Source organism: Passer domesticus, chromosome 5 (assembly GCF_036417665.1).
Source record: "Passer domesticus isolate bPasDom1 chromosome 5, bPasDom1.hap1, whole genome shotgun sequence".
Taxonomy (NCBI): domain Eukaryota; kingdom Metazoa; phylum Chordata; class Aves; order Passeriformes; family Passeridae; genus Passer; species Passer domesticus.
In genome coordinates this window covers 54,682,821-54,701,745 of record NC_087478.1, presented here as the reverse complement: position 1 = coordinate 54,701,745, position 18,925 = coordinate 54,682,821, and the positions used below count along the sequence as shown (strand labels likewise).

General features: G+C 41.1%; 1 protein-coding gene across 2 annotated transcripts in view; it reads left to right on the top strand.

Moving 5' to 3' along the window:
* PARVB (parvin beta) overlaps window positions 1-18,925 on the top strand; it is a 51,021-nt gene that overhangs the window by 29,044 nt on the left and 3,052 nt on the right. For both annotated transcript variants that reach the window (XM_064420564.1, XM_064420565.1), the window contains exons 5-12: window positions 2,465-2,605; window positions 2,958-3,073; window positions 8,231-8,289; window positions 9,874-9,893; window positions 11,075-11,136; window positions 12,327-12,395; window positions 13,345-13,446; window positions 15,054-15,126. In XM_064420564.1, coding sequence (XP_064276634.1) covers window positions 2,465-2,605; window positions 2,958-3,073; window positions 8,231-8,289; window positions 9,874-9,893; window positions 11,075-11,136; window positions 12,327-12,395; window positions 13,345-13,446; window positions 15,054-15,126 — 642 coding nt within the window. The remainder of the gene's footprint in view (window positions 1-2,464; window positions 2,606-2,957; window positions 3,074-8,230; window positions 8,290-9,873; window positions 9,894-11,074; window positions 11,137-12,326; window positions 12,396-13,344; window positions 13,447-15,053; window positions 15,127-18,925) is intronic.

Genomic DNA, 18,925 nt, shown 5'->3' with positions numbered 1-18,925 from the left:
ATGTACATCCACAAGCTTTTAAATTTAGTTAATGACAATTAGCTTTGTGTGGAGTTGAAACTCCACAAAAATCGTAACTTAAGGAATGAAGCAAGAGTACTTTCAGCACTTCTGGGTTAGCCTGCAGCCAGGAGCCTCCAAATGTTGTATGGATCAGCAGGTAAACAGGTAATTTTAACTGGGGAGTATTTGCTTGAATCCAATTCTTCATAACTCTGTGGAGCTGGGGAAGGGGCTGGAGAGGCTGAGGGAGCTGGGGGGCCTCATCCTGGAGAAGGGGAGGCTCAGGGAGGACCTTCTGGCTCTGCACAACTCTGTGACAGGAGGGGACAGCTGGGGAGGGTTGGGCTCTGCTCTCAGGGAACAGGATGAAACGGTCTCAAGCAAGGGAGGTTCAGGCTGAATATTGGGAAAATTTTTGCACTGAAAGGGTGGTTAAGCCTTAGTACAGGCTACCCAGGATGGTGTTGAAGTCACCATCCCTGTAGGTGTTCAGAAATCATGCGTGTCTTGCACTTGGGGATGTGGTTTAGTGGTGGACTTGGCAGTATTGGGTTAGTGCTGGGACTCAGTAATCTAAAGGTTTTTCCTGCCTTCCAAATGGTTCTATGGTTCTCAGTGTAGATCAGTCAGACTTAGCATATCTGACAGGAGGAAAGATGGACATGGACATCTTGCAGCCTGAGATCTTTTACTGTACAGAGCTTTTACTAATTTCCTTCATTTTGGACCCCTGGCTGGAGAGCAGAGGCATCTCCCCTGACCTGGAGCTACCACGGCTCAGCCCCAGTCTTGTGCTGTTCTTCAGCAGTGTCTTTGTTCCTTCCTTCACCTTCCTGGAAAAACTAACAAGGTGAGGTCGTTAAACTTTAAGTAGTAGTTAACCATTCCTTTTGAGTGAGAGGTTTTGTCTTGATAGCCAGGCTCCCCAAAAAAGGGTGAAAGACAGCAGCTTGTCACTGAAGTGGTTTGAAGCAAGATAATAGTAAATGACTGATGGAGGTGGAGCTCCTTGTTTAGTTAATTTTATCAAGGTGCAAGCAGTGCCACTCAGAGAAGCTGGAATGGCCTGGTACATACGATGTTGGTGTGAAAGGAAATAAATTTGTTTGCTGACTGATAGGTAACCTGGGCTGAGAATAGGAAGAAGCCCTACATGTGACTGAAAAATTATTTTGCTTGTTTTGATAATCTTGATAAAATAATACTGATTTAAAAAATCCCTACTTTTGATTGCTAGAAACAGTCAAGATGTTCAAAATATTTGTTAGTTGATAACCTCCAAGTCTCTTCTCTTTGGGTTACTAGAGTACTTTGTATTGCTGCCACTAAAAAAAAAAAAAATTTAAAAATTCTTCAACTAGATATAACATCCAGAAGAAACGTACTCTTGAACTTGAGAGCAGAAATATCTCCATTATTGGAAAAAGAGGAATTTTGACAACTCTGAAGCATTTCTGAAAGTCTTCAGTTTCTTTAGAATCTCATTTTGTGGAAACAGTTTTGGGTGGAGTATGTTTTTTGTTTTAGAGAGTGGAATAGTATATAATTGGAATATGGCCGACCAGTCTGGATGTCCCGGACAGATCAGCACAGAGAATTTGGCCACACTTTTTTATGCATGTGAAGGGAGTGCAGAGATCAGCTGTTCCCATTGCTCTGATGGCTGGAGAATTCTACCCCACCTTCCTCAGCTGCCTGGTTTTTCTTTGTTTTAGAATTTTAGCTCCTGTCTCTTTTGCAAGGGCCACAACATGGAGGAAGAGAAGAATGAGTTGTCTGTGACTTTGGTGACAAATAGTTATATTACATAAGCAGAACTGAGATTTTAGTAATGGAATTTTACAAGTTCTCGTGCTTTATTTCGTTTTGGATGTAATCAGCTATGTTGTGACAATGTACCAACTTACTTTTTAAATTAGTTCTACTGAGCTAATCCTGGGTCATATGAGTCTTGAGGGTTTGAGGATGTAAAATGTGCTTTAGCTTAAATTCATACCTTCAGCTGACTTGAAATAAAGCTTGTCAAGCTGAAGTAAATGTTCATACAAAATATTTCCCATTTATTGTTGTAAATCAGCTTTAAAAAGTCCTTTACACCTGTGCAGATTCCTTGTGCAGTGAAGGCTGTGTTGTGCCAAATGCTTTTCTGCAGTGACAGAAATCAAGGGGTATAATTAATATTGCTGCTAGCTTGATGTCTAGCTGAAAGTTGTTACGTATTTTGGCACCTGATTGATGAGCATGTTCAGCCAGACTACCAGTTTTGTCACATTTTTATTGGAACTGACCTACTGTGGTGAAAGTTTACTTTCAGCTATTTTTCCTTCCAAGGAAAATAATTCTCTTAGAAGAGTTGGACGAGTGTGGAGTCTAGTGGACTCCAGTGGTCTGTGCTTATTTTCACACAGTTTAATCTGGTTTTGTCTGTCCTTTTTATTTATTGTTTGTTTTTCAAATGCAGAAAAATTGGCTGACCGTAAACTGAATGTGGCAGAGGTGACACAATCTGAAATTGGTCAGAAGCAGAAGTTGCAGACGGTCTTGGAAGCTGTCCATGATTTACTCCGACCCCATGGCTGGACAATCAAGTGGAATGTTGACTGTAAGGACTTTTATTATATTTTCTGTCTCAGTGTGTTATCACTTAGGAAGTCTGCTAAGTGCATTTTTCCCCAGTATCCTCCAGTACAGTGAAAAGCCAGTGATTGAGTCTGCCTGTCTGTGATCAGAGGGGGCTGGGACTTATAAATTATGCTTAAAGGAAGGGCTGAATCTAGGCTTTGCTACCTGTGAAGTTACATTGTAGGCCTTACTAATTCAGGAAGAAGAGGAATAAGGATAAAAAGACTGTGTTGACCAAAAGTATTTTTCACTGCCTTTTTTCCCCAGAGCTGTTTGTTTAAAATAAAACTTCAGTGTCCTTTCATTTGCTTCATTTCCCTTGTTCCCTGCAGCCATCCATGGGAAGAATTTGATTTCCATACTGCACCTTCTGGTGGCTTTGGCCATGCATTTCCGAGCTCCCATCCGGCTGCCTGAGCACGTGTCTGTGCAGGTGGTGGTTGTACGGGTGAGTACCAGCTCCTGGGGGGAGCAGAGGGGATTCTGCACTGCTCAGCTGCTCCCACCCGTTGCCTCCCGTCTCTTGTCATTTAGAAAATGCGTGTCCCACTTGTTTGGTGAATCCCATGCCTGGGAATGCATTTTTGGGTTGCATGTGCTTAAATGAGACCCCCAAGGACAGCACATCTTTGGTAGGTTTGGGGCCACTCTTTGCTATTGCAATAATAAGCTCAAGCATGCAATGGGATTTTGCAAAAGGGAGCATTGGGCTTGTAATTTCTGTCACTGCGGTACTTTTTTTTTTTTGCCATGCATTTTTTGCAGAGAAGCCATTGAAACCGAAACAGCACAGGAAGGAGTTTCAGCACATAAAATCTCCCTAGTCTGGAATGCCTGTTAGCAGTGCTGTTTTTCCCCAATGACTTCATGTGCAGACTTAGACACGTTGCTTTCCTTGGCAGGCCTGATAGACTTTCATAATTTTTCACCGTCCTGTGTTTTTGTTAGCTTTCCTTAGATATTGGGGAGAGATCTGACCTAAGGAACCTGACTGCTTCCCCCCTGTGCTAGATACTGCTCTGGTTATTCCTTTCTCTGCTTTGTGTCTACCTTTCCCTCTACAAAGGCTCTACTTTCAAGCATCTGTAGCTCTTCTTTTTTTCTTGCCTTCTATCCCAGTGAAAAACTGGATTCCCATGGGAAGCTTTCTCCCAGCTACTGAACCCCAGGCAGATGTGTTCCAGCTGGCACTCTGCCTGTTTGCTGTGGCACACACTCTGCAAGTGCTATTTACTGTTCCAGCTGTGAGTTTTGTTTCAAGAATGAAGAAGATAAAGTGATCCCACACCCTGTTTTGCAAACCTGGATCCCCTCACAAGATGCAGGATAGTTGATTAGATGAGCTTCATTTTGATTTATGTTTAAGTAATGATGCTTTCCGGTTTGCCTGCCTGGATGCTCTAGACATGCAGGGTGTGATGTAAATGAGAAATTTGTAAATGATGGATGCTCTCTGGTTCATAATAAATGTGTGTATTATCTATAGGAGGTGATTTTGAACTGATTTAGTTCTTTCAGAACTAGAGTCAGAATTTAAGAACAGTGAGTTAGTTATAAAGTAACATGAATGTAAATAGGAGACTGATTTATTTTTAGATTTATTTTGTCTTGGAAAGCTAAGGAGGAATATATAAATATAAGCTGGTTAGCAGCTCTCTCACACCCTGATGTGGAAAACCTCCTTCTGCTCAGTACAGTGAAGTGTCTTCTATAACTGCTAAGGCAGAAAAAAAAATGAGGTAGAGAGATAAAGCCTCCCTTTCCTTGTCCTTAGTTCAAGCTTCAGAACCATCCACCTGTACTTCAGAGAGAAGGCTGTGGAGTTTTCACTTCTTTTGCTATTGGAGGGATATAGAGGAGACTCCATCTGGTTCATCAGAGTCCCTGGTTCTTGAGACTAGATGAAGGATGACATAAAGGCTGACAAGAAACTAGGCAGGAAAGAGCAACACCTGTGTTCCCAAGGAGTCCGGTATACTGGGAGTTAAGTCAAATCCTAGAGGCTCTTGCTCTTGGATCTAGAACCTGGAGTCCTGGAGCTGGCCCTGTGCAAGAGGAGGCTTCTCTCAGCCCCTAACCCACTGCTAGCAAAAGCTTGCAACTCATCATCTTTATTTATTTAATGGAAAGTGAGGGGTGGTGTGAAAAGAGCATGTTTGTTCTGGAAAAAAAAAACTTCTGCCTTCCAGTTTGGTAAACTGAATTTTTGTAGCTCAGCATCCATAATCTAGTCTAAAAATACATGCTGGTTCAGTAACACTGATCTCTTTAAATGGACTTTGTTTAGCCTCTGTTATTCTAATGACAAACAGAATGGTGATGAGGTGAATAGTGTTCCTAATCCAAATGAGAAAACGACTATTAAGGTTATTATTGCCACTGTTACCAATTTGTTTCAAAGTGATCTCTTGTTACATATTTCAACAATGAACAGGGTTTTGCCAAACTAGATCACAGTTAGCATAAGGTGTTAACTGAGAGGTTTTAATTTAAATGCCTCTTTTTGCTTGGATATACATTTGAGGGGGTAAGTAAACAGTGACTTCTGTACAAGTCTTTCAGAACTGACCCTGCAGCAAGAAAGCCATGCAAGATGCTGTGGAGTATGGTGCAGAACACACCCACACTAAAATTTTCAAAACTACCTAAGTCTCATTTTCATGGGTGACTTTGTCTTAATCCACTTGTTAAGCTGTCCTCACACTGTGCAGGTCTCTGAGGTGCTTCTTCCCCAAAAGGACTATGCTTACATCATGAAAATAAAGTGGTTTAGCAAGTGACTGCTCAGCCAAGATGTGTGCATTTCCACAGCCCATCCCAGAGCAATGCAGAATACCTTATGAGCTTGTGTAAGTGCTGTGGGCTCTTTTTTCCTCTTACTTTCAGTGCCCTAAATCACAAAGTGAGATAATAATTATGACAGCACTGTGCTACATGGAAGGTAGCACATTTTATCCAGATTTCCACAGTTCCATGGTGATTCTGCCCTTCCATTAAATCCTTCTTTTCCTTTAGCATCTTGAGGTGACAGACTGAGACTTTCTTAAGGTGTTGCATATGTTTTTTAAATTAAAAAATAATTGATTTAGAATCAGAAATATCTGTAGCTCAATCTGGGTCTGTCAAACAGTGCACTATCCTTTTTTGGTCCTGCACTGTTAGTTTGCTCAGAAACTGGCAAGCGTTTTGGAGATGACTTTCTGTTTTACCTTCCTTGGCAGGAAGAACCTTTAGCTATCTATCTGTCTTTCCATATTATATGGAACAACTACAAGACCAACGCAGCAGAAAACCACTTTTCTTTTAATTATTTCATAATGGCCTCTATGTCATAGCCCCTCTCAAGAGCAGAGTTCCTGAAACAGTTACTTGGAAGTGACTTGAAAACCTTTTTTGCAATCAACCTCCAGAATTTGTTTTCTTGCTGGTTCGTTTGTCAGAAATAGGAAACTGGGGAACCATGGCAGTATATGCTCAAGTTATTCAAGAAGGGTCCTGGCAGAGCAAGGGTTCAGGTGGGCCTTCTAGTTAAATTCTGTGAGCAGCTGCTCTAAGTGCTGAGCTACGAGTCTAGGGTGATACATGCTTTGATGCTGGTGTCACTCAACACATGCCTGTCACTCCAGCCCTCCTCAGTGAGGGCAGGGAGGAGAGAAACTGTTGGTTTTGGTGGTGCTTCCAGTGAGGAGTGAAAATACTGAGATTTTCCAGCTGACTTGACTGCCTGCTATTCTAAATGTAAACTTGCATGGTGAAGAAATACCCTAATTCAGGAAAACAAAAAAAGTTCTCAGAATTAAGTGGAAAAATTGTTCTTAAGGCTCACTGTATTGGTTATTTTTGCAAGGCTCAGGAATTGTCACCTTTTATGCTTAGGTTGCCTCAGCCTCATTCTTAAAATTGCAGCATGTCCCACCTTGATGCTGCTGGGAGATCTGGGGTATTTTTACAGTAATTCCCTTTTAGTCTGAGTTGCAGACTGAAAGGATGAAGAGTAGATATGTCTGATGCCAGTGGTGGAAGCAATCAACATTTTATCAAGGAATGACATTTGCTTTTGGATTGCAAGGTCAGGAGACCTAGGCTTGCTGTGAGATCAGCATGCTCGGCTGCCTGGGAGGGAGAGCAGTGCTTCCTTTTCCACCAGCTGGGGAACCAGTGCTGAAATCCATTCCTCTTTCTTATCAGGCATTTGGAGTCATTAGTCATGAGTCATCGCTTACTGAGGTTTTGGTCACAGGTTACACCATCTTCTCCCTGGGTTTCAGGGTGCCGGGAAGGTCCTGAGCCCTGTGTTAATAAAACAGACGTGGTGAGATGGAACAAAGGCGGCATTGTTTTGTATGCAGGAAAACACTGCCCTGTCAGATGCCTCCTCATTTTTCCATCCATGCTGTCATGCTGGCTTTTCCCCCAAAGCTCCTGGTGCTGTTCCCGTGGCTCCCTCAGGAGAGCAGGATGAGATAGGAGTGTGATAGGGAAGTGAGGGCTGTGAAGACGTGGCCAGCTGGCAGCACAAAGCCCAGGGCCCCCGGCAGGCATGGAGCTGTTACAGCTCCCCCCATGCCTCCAGCCAGGCTCCCTCCCTTCCAGCAGCTCTGCCTACCTTCATTTCTTCAGTAGGGAGTGGAGGGGTAGAAGCTCCTCTTACAGGGTTTTAAATTTCAGTTCTCATTTCTCAAACTGCTTCTGGAGAAGGATGTGTTTCTCCTCAGAGCTGTTCTCCGTAATAAGTTCTTGCTTGAGGTTGGGCTGAGATGGTAAAAATGTACAGAGCTTGTGCCTGGGGGTGTTGTTTCCCTTAACCCTACTCTAAGTCATTCTGACAGACCTGGCTGCTAGATGGCTGCTGAGATTTGAGCTCTTTCTGTGAGCTTTTTGAGCACACAGAAAGGAGGAAAGAAATTTCTCCATTCAGGCATAGTTTTGAAAGGAGATGCTAAGTGAGTTTTTTCACTCAGGTGAAGGCACTTCCACCCTCTGAGGCATTTTGAAACTGTCTCAACACATGCTGTTTCTCATGGGTAGAGACTCCTTATTCATGCAGAAAATTATGCCAAGGAGAGACAACCTGGTATCAGGGAAGTGCTTTTCATTGTGAAATCATTAGCTGAGCTTTTTGTGCTCCCTGTGTTTCCTTGGAGAATATGTGTGTCCCCGTTAGGTGTGTGGCAGTGGCCCCAGTGCCATGCCTTCTCTAGGAGAGCTGTGCCAGCACTCTGGAGCCTTGGCCTGGGAACAGCCATCTGTGTCATTTCTGTCCCAGAACAATCGGGCTGCTAGATGTGCTAAGCTGCTGGTTGGCACTGTGACATGACCAGCTGCCCTGCGGGGATCTAAAGTGGGGCTGACAAACTCCAGATGATGTTGACTGTGGTCTGAGGAGGATTGTTAGTGAGGCAGTTAGCTGCAAATATAGGTGTAAATACACATTGCCCAAACATCCCTTTGGCTGTTCTGGGGGTGAATCCTCCTGTGTCAGCTGCTTCACCTCTGCCTCTGTGAAACTTAGTGAATTCATCCATTTCTGTCCTCTGGTGCTCTGAAAGATGCTGAATGAGCCCCTGATGAGCTTCTCCTTTGCTAATTCCATCTTCCTTTCCAGAAACGTGAAGGCCTTCTTCAGACCACTCATGTTTCAGAGGAGCTGACGACGACGACAGAGTAAGCACAAAACACTTCTGTGCAGGATGTGAGACCATTTCTAAGCATGAGAGAGAAGTTTAATCATCCCCCATCCTTGCTAAATTATTGAAATCCTTTCATGTGGTGCTTTTTTAACTACATAGAAATGACTTGGTCTCTAAAAATATGCTACCAGGGAGAAGTGTCCTCTGGAAATTCTTGTGTCTTAGAAGCTTTTAACTGAAAGTGACTTTTGGGAGCCTTTTTTCCATCCCCTGCCTACTGGATGTGGCTATATATATCTGTTTTCTGCTTCGTGCTATTTTCTCTATTGAGTGAAGGGCTAATATATTTTGGGGGAGAGTTAGTTTGGAAAAAGGCAATTCTTTGACATAGCTCTCTAAACTGAAGTGATACAGTTAAAACTGTAAGGAGAGAAGAGCTCAGCAAAAATAAATAAATAAACCTCTTCCCTCTCCAGTTTTTGTAAAAGCTTACTTTACTGTATGTTTTTACAGTTCTTTTTATAAGGACAAGGCTAGACAAGCATTTTGGCAACTGAAAGCTGAGGTTTTCCTTGACATGGCCTGAAGGCAGCTTTTCTAAGAGGGGCTTACATGAGCCTTCAGTTTATCAGTGTATTGACTCCCTGTAGAGCTGGCTCAGCTTCCCATGACTTTGAACATAAATGAACATAAATGTGGTGCTTAGTGGGGAAGATATTTCAGATGGAAGTGCTCAGAAATGAGATCATAATGTCTCTGTGTGGACATTAAAGATCTCATAGTGGTTTTTGTAGGATTAGAGCTCTGGCTCGGGTCTATGGGCCAAAATTCCTGCCCTTGAACAATGCAGTGAGCTTGTGCTCTCCTCCAGATGTGGTTTTCAAGATGTGATCTGCCGGCTGGGGCTTGGATGTTTTTTAGTAGGAAAGATGTTTGCAGATTTGCCTTTGTGTTTATATGTATATTTTATGGAGCGAATTAATATTACACAGTATTAGGAGGTTACTGCTAATGTGTTGCATATCCAGACACAAGTACACCTATGGAAAATGCAGTGATCAGCAGAATCCAACATTCACTGAATACTTTCCAATTCCTCTGTGCAAATCAGGGCCTGATTCTCAGCTGATAAACATCTGCATATGTCTGGTAATGTCATTGGCTATGTATGTATTTCATATGTGGCAGTTTTATTTACATTATATTCACATAGAAGGAAGGTGTTTTTTTCAGAGAAGACAGGTTAAAGTGAGATAGATGGCTTTGGTTCTTTTAAGCTCTGTGACTTGGATTATGTTTGTGGAAATACGCACACAAGCACTTTTAGCCATTCACCCTTCATCATAAAAAGTATGGCTAAGAAGTCATAATTGTGTGCAAAATGTAATTCAGCATTTCCATTCATTTCAAATGGATTTCCCTGACTTCACTGGTGCTCTGCTGGGGGCATTCCTGCAGCATGTTGGGTCTGCTCTGTGATGTGCTCAGACCCCTGAGTTTGCACAAGTTGTTGGCCCTCTGCATATTGAAGGACGGCTCCTTTTATGGCCATTGTCTTGTCTTCCCAAACTGATTATTCATGAACTAACTCCATGTTTTTGAATTCTCTGACTTGCAGGATGATGATGGGAAGATTTGGTAAGTAACAAACTTGACTGAATCTTTTGTTTGTTTGATTTGTGTCAGACACAGAAATCTGGTCATTTTTTTCTTTCAACAGACCTGGACAATGGGTTGAGCAATTCCATGAGGCTGGAATATATTGTGGGGACAGGTTTTGTTACTCCATGCAGATGTGGAGCATAATGGGTAGGACCAGATCCAATTCCTTTGCATGGAGAGTCTTATCTCCTTTGCGTTTTCTGGACTTTGAAGTTTAGGCCTTACCTACTGTACGTCTGGTCTTCTAAACAAAACCCATTTCTTTTGGTGTTGCTGCCAAGACAATTCCCTTTGTGCATTGATTTTTTTTAGTGGCATTACGTAATTTCTTATTTTAAGATGTATGCTTCTGTAAAGGATGAAGTGATTTATTTTCTTTATTTTCCCACTATAATATGTCAAAACTATCATTTCTCCTCTTGCACCATATCTACATTAAATACTAATAAGGCCCTGGAAAATAAGTAATGTCAGGGAGCTATAGGGGGTAAATAAAGTATCTTCAGATACCAAATGAATTTAGATAATAAATATGTTTGTTTATTTGACAGTAGAAAACTATTAAAATGTGTTCTGTAAATAAAAAGTATTTGATCATGGAAAAGCTGTTAAAAATTATGTTGAAAACAGATTTGATTAGATGTTGATAGACAGTGCTTTGAAGGTAGAAATGTAATTTAAATCTTTATGCTGTCTGTAGGCTTTGCTTTTCATACACTGCTGAATCAGAATTCACTTGAGTTCAGTTCTAAGCATTACTGATTTCAAGGGTACTACCAGTAATTTTAAATTAACTAAATTAATGTTCAAATTTGACACTGAATATGGATGAACCATAGCTGTTTAAGTTAGAATTGGGGTATAATCAGAATTTGTGTTTCATTTTAATTTTTCTTTCACCCACATTTTGTGTACCAATTTTGACTGGCAGAAAGGGAAATCAGTGAATAGGTTTGTTTTCACTTACCCCTAAAATTCACAGGGCAGTTTGCTCTGGCATGTAGCCAGACACCAGAACAGGCTGCTGACTTTTATCTTGGGTCTCTGTTACATGACTTTCTCAGGAGAAAAACCTTTAGGTTTTGGACAGGAAACCTGCTTCCCACACTTGTGCTGTTGGAGGTGTTCTGATTTTAATTTTTTTTCCCCCAAACCAGAGCGCGATGCCTTTGACACTCTTTTTGATCATGCACCAGACAAGCTCAGCGTAGTCAAAAAGGTAAAAAGTAAAATCCTAGCTTTATTTTCCACATTGCATTTTTTTTGTGCTTTTGGAAAGATATTCAGAAGCATCCAGCAAATAACAGAAGAGGAATCTGAAGTAGTGAAAAGGGTGTTTATCCCCAGGGATCACTGTGTCAAAGCCAGGTGATGTTTTCCAAACATTAAAATGTGATTTACCATAAAGAAATTTTCTGAATATAAAGATTTTATAAAAGAGCTGCTTTTGCCCAGGTGCTAAGCACTTATTCCTATGGTCGCTTGCTTTGTCCTTTAAGGCTGAGCATCATTGGACAACATAACATGTCCATGCAGAGATAATTTTGGCATGGCTTTGTGTTAGATCAGAGGGGTAATGTAGCTGTTTATCTCTCTCTGCCAGCTCTTGCTGCTTTGGGGCAATATATGAGACTCCATGTAGTTCCATCAGATAGTTCCAGCCTGGCTGTTAAGCTGCTTATTAGGAGAACAGTATGTGAAAATCAGCGTTGTAAATTGTCCCTTCCCCTTGTGTGAAGTAAAGGATGTGTACTTTTAAAATAATGCTTTGAAGTCTCAAGAAGATTTTTATCTTTCCAGCCTGAAATGTCTTTTCCAAAAGTCCTTTTAAGTGGATAAACAACTAACTTAACTATTTCCACATAATAAAAGTGGTAACACTCTGCTCTGTGTCCCTTCTGTAAGTGATGTAAGTGAGCTGACGGATCTCTGTGCTTTAATCCATTAGCACAGGTCTGGTTTGTAACGGCAGGATTTGCATCTGGAATAGAAATCCCAGACCTGGGCTACATCCTGGCTGTAATCTGTGTGCTGACTGCACATCCCTCCAGGAACAGAGTTGTTTGCACACCACTGTGCTATTGGCACCTTCAAGAACCTGAAAAAATTAGTGGGGAGAGTAACCGCACCTACTGCTCGCTTCATCTTCGGACACCGATGTCATCACAGTGTTTTCCAAGGCCACTGAAGTTTGCTTGGTGCACTGGGAAAGCTGCATGTAACAGCACCATCTGCTGAGTTTTGGCCTCTGGTGCAAACAAATAAGTCCCGTGTACTTATTTGTGCAAAGCAGGCAGCAAACATGCCTATTCTGTTTTTAAAAATGTCTTTAACGGTTATGCTAACTGTTTCACATCAGCACTGAGTGTAGTGTCTGACATCGCTGTTTCTGCTGTGTTTTTTTAATAGTCTCTGATCACCTTTGTGAACAAACACTTGAATAAACTGAATTTGGAAGTAACAGAGTTGGAAACCCAGGTAGGAAGCTTTGTCTTCTTAGATGTAATCTGTGTAAATTGCAAATTTTCAGACATGGGTTGGCTAAGAAGAAACAGACCTTCTTTCTAAAGTTTACTGAACCATGAGAGATGGTTATCTTATTGTCTCAGCAAAATTATAAGCACAGTATCCAGGTAATGATACCAGGGGTATGGGTAATTCATTTAAGCCTGGCTTGGTGTAATACCAGTCATTCATTCACTGCTGTTTTATAGCTTTGCTGAAATAAATGGGTGACTGGATCTGATCTGTCACAAGAAATTCTTGCCTTAGCCATACCCAAGAATTTATTTTTAGAGGATGTGACATGTGCCATATCATGATTGCAAGTGGGAAGTCTTAGAACTGCATAATGTTATCCCCCTTAGCCAGTCAGTAGCCATCTGGTCTGGTAGGAACACTGAATTAGGGTGGCTGAAAATATATAGGAAATTTAGTGTTTTCTGAAACCGTAAACAATCTATTTTTACTTGGGGAAAAAAAATTCTTTTATGAAATTCAACTTCCTACCTGTGATAGGGGAGACTTCTTTTCAAGTTTTGATTAAAGACAAAGATTTAAATGTCTAACACAGACAACTTAAGAGGGATTGAAGTGTTTGAAGTGACCTGATACTGTTGTAGTAGGACTGTGGGTATATAATGTGCCCTGGGAAGTTTGGAGTTTTATTAACTACTGCTGTGAAGTTTGCAGGACTCCTCAAGCAAATTAAATGAGCATGAGGAAAGCAAGAAAAGACTCCTGAACCATCTCACACTTCTGTGCTAGCAAAAAAAAACCCCAAAAAACAAACAAACAAAAAAAAAAACCCCAAAAAACAAACAAACAAACAAAAAGAACCACCGTAATTTGGGCCAAGCATTCTTTCTTCTTGTTTATGAATGCTGATTTACAAAAGAGATGCTTTCTCCTCATAATTTCTCTTTAGTTTGCAGATGGTGTTTACTTGGTTTTGCTCATGGGTCTCCTTGAGGACTATTTTGTTCCACTTCACAACTTCTACTTAACACCTGAAAGTTTTGATCAAAAGGTGGGTAGAAACTCCAGGTTATGCTCTTTCTGCATTATTATCCCATTTTTTTTCCAATTGTTTTATCTTTTCTCTACGTGCCAGGTGAAATAGAAGCTGATATATTTTCTTCAGGAGATCTAGCAATGAGGGTGTGGCACTTGATGGTTAAAACCACTAGAATTTGTGAAATAAATGGGTAAATTCCTCATAGTTAAGGAAGAAAGGTACTCTGTTCCTGGCATCAGACAACACATAAAGCTCACAGATATCTAGGGTGAATAAATAAAATGAGTGCTCTGTACTGTATAGTACTTTGCATAACCAAAGTAATTTTTTAGATTGTAGTACTGCCTGAAGCATTCTTGTGTGTAGGTCTCTTGCTCTCAGCCCCATACTTGCTCCATTGTCCTGGGTCCCTCCTTATGCTCACAATGAGAAAAGTGTTTAGGCTGTGTTTTAATGTCACAACCAAAAGTTTGCCTCTGCAGTTGTTCCCAGACCTGCACATGCATCTGTGTGTATTTGGTGATGGTATATCAGAATACCCTGAACCTGGTCCTGATGCAGTCCTGCAGGTGCCCCTGCTTTTCATTTTGGCAGGTTCTGCAGGGCAGAGGACAGGTTTTGTGTTGTCTGAGCTGCAGCAGGAGGGGGCTAGGTCAAAAGTGGAAACATTGTCTAAAGTTAAAAGATGGAATGCTTTGTGAGTGCTGTTTAAAATGGGGTTTTCATAACAGCTCCTGCGCAGGTTGTTGCTGTCAGCCCCTCAGCAAAGGTATATCTCTGGGGGGCATGGTTCTCTACTCCATCTCACACATCCTTTATAGCTTTCTCTTGCTTCTTTGCCCTATTATCTTAAATTTTTATTCTTGTAGAAATGCAGGGTACTGAGTTGCAGCCAGCATCTGTTTGATTACAATTTTATTATTAATGGATGGAATTGATAAAGATTACCCAGTATTCCAGAAGTCACAGTGTGGTTTTGTGTGGAGACTTAGCCTTGAGGAATGGGGATTTGTAAACTGAAGAAGGAGAGGTAGGCTCTGTGTTTTGGGGGGAAAAAAAATACCATGTTGAAAGTGATTGGTTTTGTTGCAATGAATGAGGAGGAACTGCAGCAGGTAAAAGAGATTATTAATAAAGTCCTGAGTAATAAACTGTGTATCTCCAGAACTGTCATATGCAGTGATAAAACTGCACAGAATTCATAATGTTAATTACTTTGCCTAAATTTCAGTAAGTGTGGACAAGAAATCTGCTATGCAGATCTCTTTAAATTTAAAATTTTGTTACTCAAAGGAGAGATTAAATAAAGACACCTACCTTCTTTTACTTTCCCTTTTTGTCCATTTTCTTTCCTCTGAATTTATACTCCTGTGTGATCTCTGGGGGCTTGTTCAGAAACTCTTTATGTACAGTTGTGCTTAGCTTATTTTGCAGATTCTCTGCACAGCCTGCCCAGGAACTGCTGTCATGAAGCACTTTATGGTTCTGCTGTGCTTAATCGTGTAAATGTTTAATATTGATTTAAGTAGAATTATCAAGTACAGAGAGAATAAAGCATCTAAAATTTTTGATTAAAGGCTTTTGATACCTATATAACTGTGAGATTCTTTGTCTTTCAGGTGCACAATGTTTCTTTTGCTTTTGAGCTGATGCAAGATGGAGGCCTGAAGAAGCCAAAAGCTCGTCCTGAAGGTATGGACCTGCCACCTAGCTTTAAACTGTGCATAAAGTCATCAGAGCAGGTGTATTTCAAGTGCAATTCCATTCAAAATAGCAGTAGTACCACAAAGTGGAGCTGTGAATGGGCCCCTTGAGGGTTTTTCACTGTCTGTGCCTGGGGTATATCCTGCCCATGCTTCTTGTCTAGAGCAGATTCACTGAGGTGTCTAAGTAGAGCTTTGGTGAGTCATTCAAGAGCCGTTCTCTGCTACATGATAAATTCAGCTGGTGTTTTCAATAACAATCCAGGCAGAAAGCTTTTCATAGTCTAATTCTTGAAGCTGGTGCTAGTCTAGACTCCTGTGATTGGATTTCATTGACAGGTAACTGGAAGGCTTTAGGGTTTTTTTTAGGAGAACCAGTAGCAAACAATCTTGATTTATGTGGATGTAGAGGTCAGAACTAAAAAGTGTAAAACTCAGGTTTTCTCTTTAAGTCTCTGAACTTTAAAATTAATTATTGATGAGGTCTGCATTGTTCCTTGCACTAGGGATAAAAAGAGGAATTAAAACTTCGACTGCTAAATGAGCATTTTTTTCTTCCTGTTGTTAGAGACTATGCATGTGTTGCAAGTTTCTGCATAACAAAGAAAATGAGGACCCCCTCAGGAAACATTTGTTCTGACTTAAAATGAGAAAAAGTGGTGATAATAAATAGATTAACAAACAGTGGAGATGGTTATAGAGGGGGAAAAGACAAAAGACAGTATTAAATGGCTTATACATGCTGTCAGTACATTGCTTTAAACTGGGGGGTGAAAAGTGCTTCTGAAGAATGCTGAAAAGAATGATGAAAACCAGAAAAGGTTACCTTTTCATAAGGCCTTCTTCCATCCTTGTGCTATCATGAATGGTAAAACACTATAGCAGATCTTGATTGTGGAGATTTAATAAGGAGCAAAATATGACTTTAAGTGTTTTACTGATTGAAAGTGCAATTAATATAAGCTGGAGAGCCAAATTAGCTTGTACAACATTGCTTTTTTGCTTTTTGCTGCTGCAAGATATACCATCTCTTGTGTGTTTTCCTTCCTCTTCTCTGTGTGTGGCTGTTTCTGGCAGCAGTTCCCAGCTCTTGGAGTGAGTGTGCTTGTGTGGTATCTGTGGAACTGACTGTGGCTCCTGAAAAACTCCTCCCTTGGAGAGGACAGTCACATCTTGAGAATGGCTTGTCACTGTAGTGTCATTTGTAAGATCTTGTCAGTCATGTATTGCAATATGTGTTTCACAAAACACCAATTCATTTTGACAGAGAATCTGAAGCTCAGCCAAATAATTCTGTGTCTAGTTAGGCTCTGTTAATGCCACACTTTGATCCATTGTTTGGTCATCAGTAGGCTGGGAAGCCTGTCAGGTGAATCCATGCCCTTGAGCATGATTTGGGTAGTAAATGCCTCTTGGATTAGAATAATTGAATAATAGAATAAGGTTGGAAAAGACCTCTAAACCATTGAGTTCAAGCATTAACCCAGAACCATCGTGTTCACTACTGAGCCACATCCCCAAGTGCCACATCTACACAGCTTCTAATTTCCTCCAGGGATGGAGACTGCATCACTTCCCTGGGCAGCCTGTTTTGATGACTGACAACCCTTTTGCTGAAGAAATTTTCCCAATACCCAGTTGGGGAAACCTGCCCTGATACAACTTGAGGCTGTTTCCTCTCATCCCGTCCCTTGTTCCCTGGGAGCAGAGCCCAACCCTCCCTGGCTGTCCCCTTCTGTCACAGAGTTGTGCAGAACCAGAAGGTCCTCCCTGAGCCTCCTTTTCTCCAGGCTGACCCCGATCTCCCTAAGTCCCTCCTAGTGCTCCAGCTCCATTCCCCAGGTCTGTTCCCTTCTCTGGACACGCTCCAGCTCCTCAATGTCTTTTCTAATGTGAGATTCCCAAAACTTCCCCCAGGATTTGAGGTGGTGGGTCTGGCTGTCCAACCAGTTTAATTAGTTGTAGGATTTAAGGAAAAAGGTTGTCTAGGGCAGAACATAATTTTTATCCCTTTAGTCCATGCTTTCTGCAGTGCTTGCAAGAAATAGGTCTTGTTAAATCTTGTAGTGTGTCTGTGCACAGGTGTAAACAAAAATAGGACCGCACAGATAATCTCCTCTTCTCTGTTCTTCCAGCCAATTCAGTGGATTGGGCCGGCAGCAAAACTCGGTGCTGAGTTGTTGCAGCAAAACTACATTGTAGTGGATTAATTTAATATCCTCTAATAAATTTATTATGGACTGTGAGAGTTTTAAATTAATGGAATATTTTAAAGTAATTTTAGGGTGTATTATGGCCACTTTCAGTTAACATTTTATTAGTTGTTGTTGGTAAGTTACAGCTGTGCATGTTTTATCTTATTACAAGAAGCAGGAGGCTGAGAATATGTTTAGTTTTGGAAATACCTGTTAGACAATGATCAATCAGGAACACTGCAGTTGCCCACACAGGGAGTATGCACTGCACACTCTGTAGTCTAATGCATCAGTCAAAGAGATAACAAGGTCTGAAAGTTAGGAAGATGGTAAACTGGAATTACAATATAACTTTTGCAGTAGTGGCTATTAACCATTGTTCTGTATTGTGAAGGAATGGAGATGGAATTTCCACCACTGGAAGATAGAAAAAAATAAAAATAAGAAAATGTTCAGTGTTAAGCCTGTGATTTAATTTGAGTTGGCTTGCTTTAATTTGGGTATCAACTTTCTGTGATCCCTGGAAAAATTAGGAGTTTTGTGTTTCAGTTTTCCCAATAGGACATTTCTTTTTTCAGGATGCATGACTTCACAGCAATTAGGATCTTTCTTTGGGCAGGAGAAGATTCTTCTGCAAATGTGAACTGAAAATCATAAATGAAATATGTAAAATAATACAGGCAAAAAGGGCAGAAAATATTTGAGAGATTATTGAAAATACCAGATGAAGTGTGGGGAAGTATCTAGTGTGGGATGGGAGGGAAGGGTGGAGAGGTCCTGGCAATGAGTCTTCAAAGCAGACAGTGGGGGTTTCCCTTGAACATCATGTTAATTGTGCTTGGTCTGTTAACAGTTTGCTGTCTTCCTAGGACTTCTGATGATTTTTTAATTATCTGTTCTCCCTCACTTCTGCTTCCATATATATTGGTCACTGTGTATTTTTTGCTGCTTCCTATTCATTTCTGACATGTTATATCCAAACTTTCTTTCTACCTCTTCAGCCTTCTCTGAGCTGTGCCTCCCCCCAGAATCCCTGCATTCTTGGTGTTTTATTGTAGTATAGGTAGAGAGGTGCTAACAGGAAAGCTTTTTCTTGAGAGCTGTTCCAGACCTGTTTCCTGGCCTAGCATGATAAGAAGGGTTATTAAATAATAAAAATCTTGGAGTCTGCTAAGGATTCAGGCTTTGTTAATTCATGGACCATATCATTGCAGAGCTGTGGATGTGGTTCAGTATCTCAGGACGTGTGTGACTGCTTGTTCACTGCTTCTGTTGCCCAGAAAGTCACCTGGAGTATTTCCCAAAGCCTTTATCCCTGGTCTCTGACAGAAGCAGACTTTCTCTGTAGCAAATTTTAGCTGGCGAAGGGAATTATCTTCCTGTTTCCCAGAGAGACCTTAGCTGTGACTGTAGGATTGTAAAGCTGTTTTGAGGCACATTGTGCAGGACATGTAAAAGGCTTGGGGAGATCAGAACTCTGTTGATATTTTTTAATTCACAATTCCATCAGCTCAGAGATGTGGGGACTTCTGTTCCTGTCAGGTCAAATGAGGGAAAACACAATGCAAATAAAAGATTTCTCCTTTTCTTCCA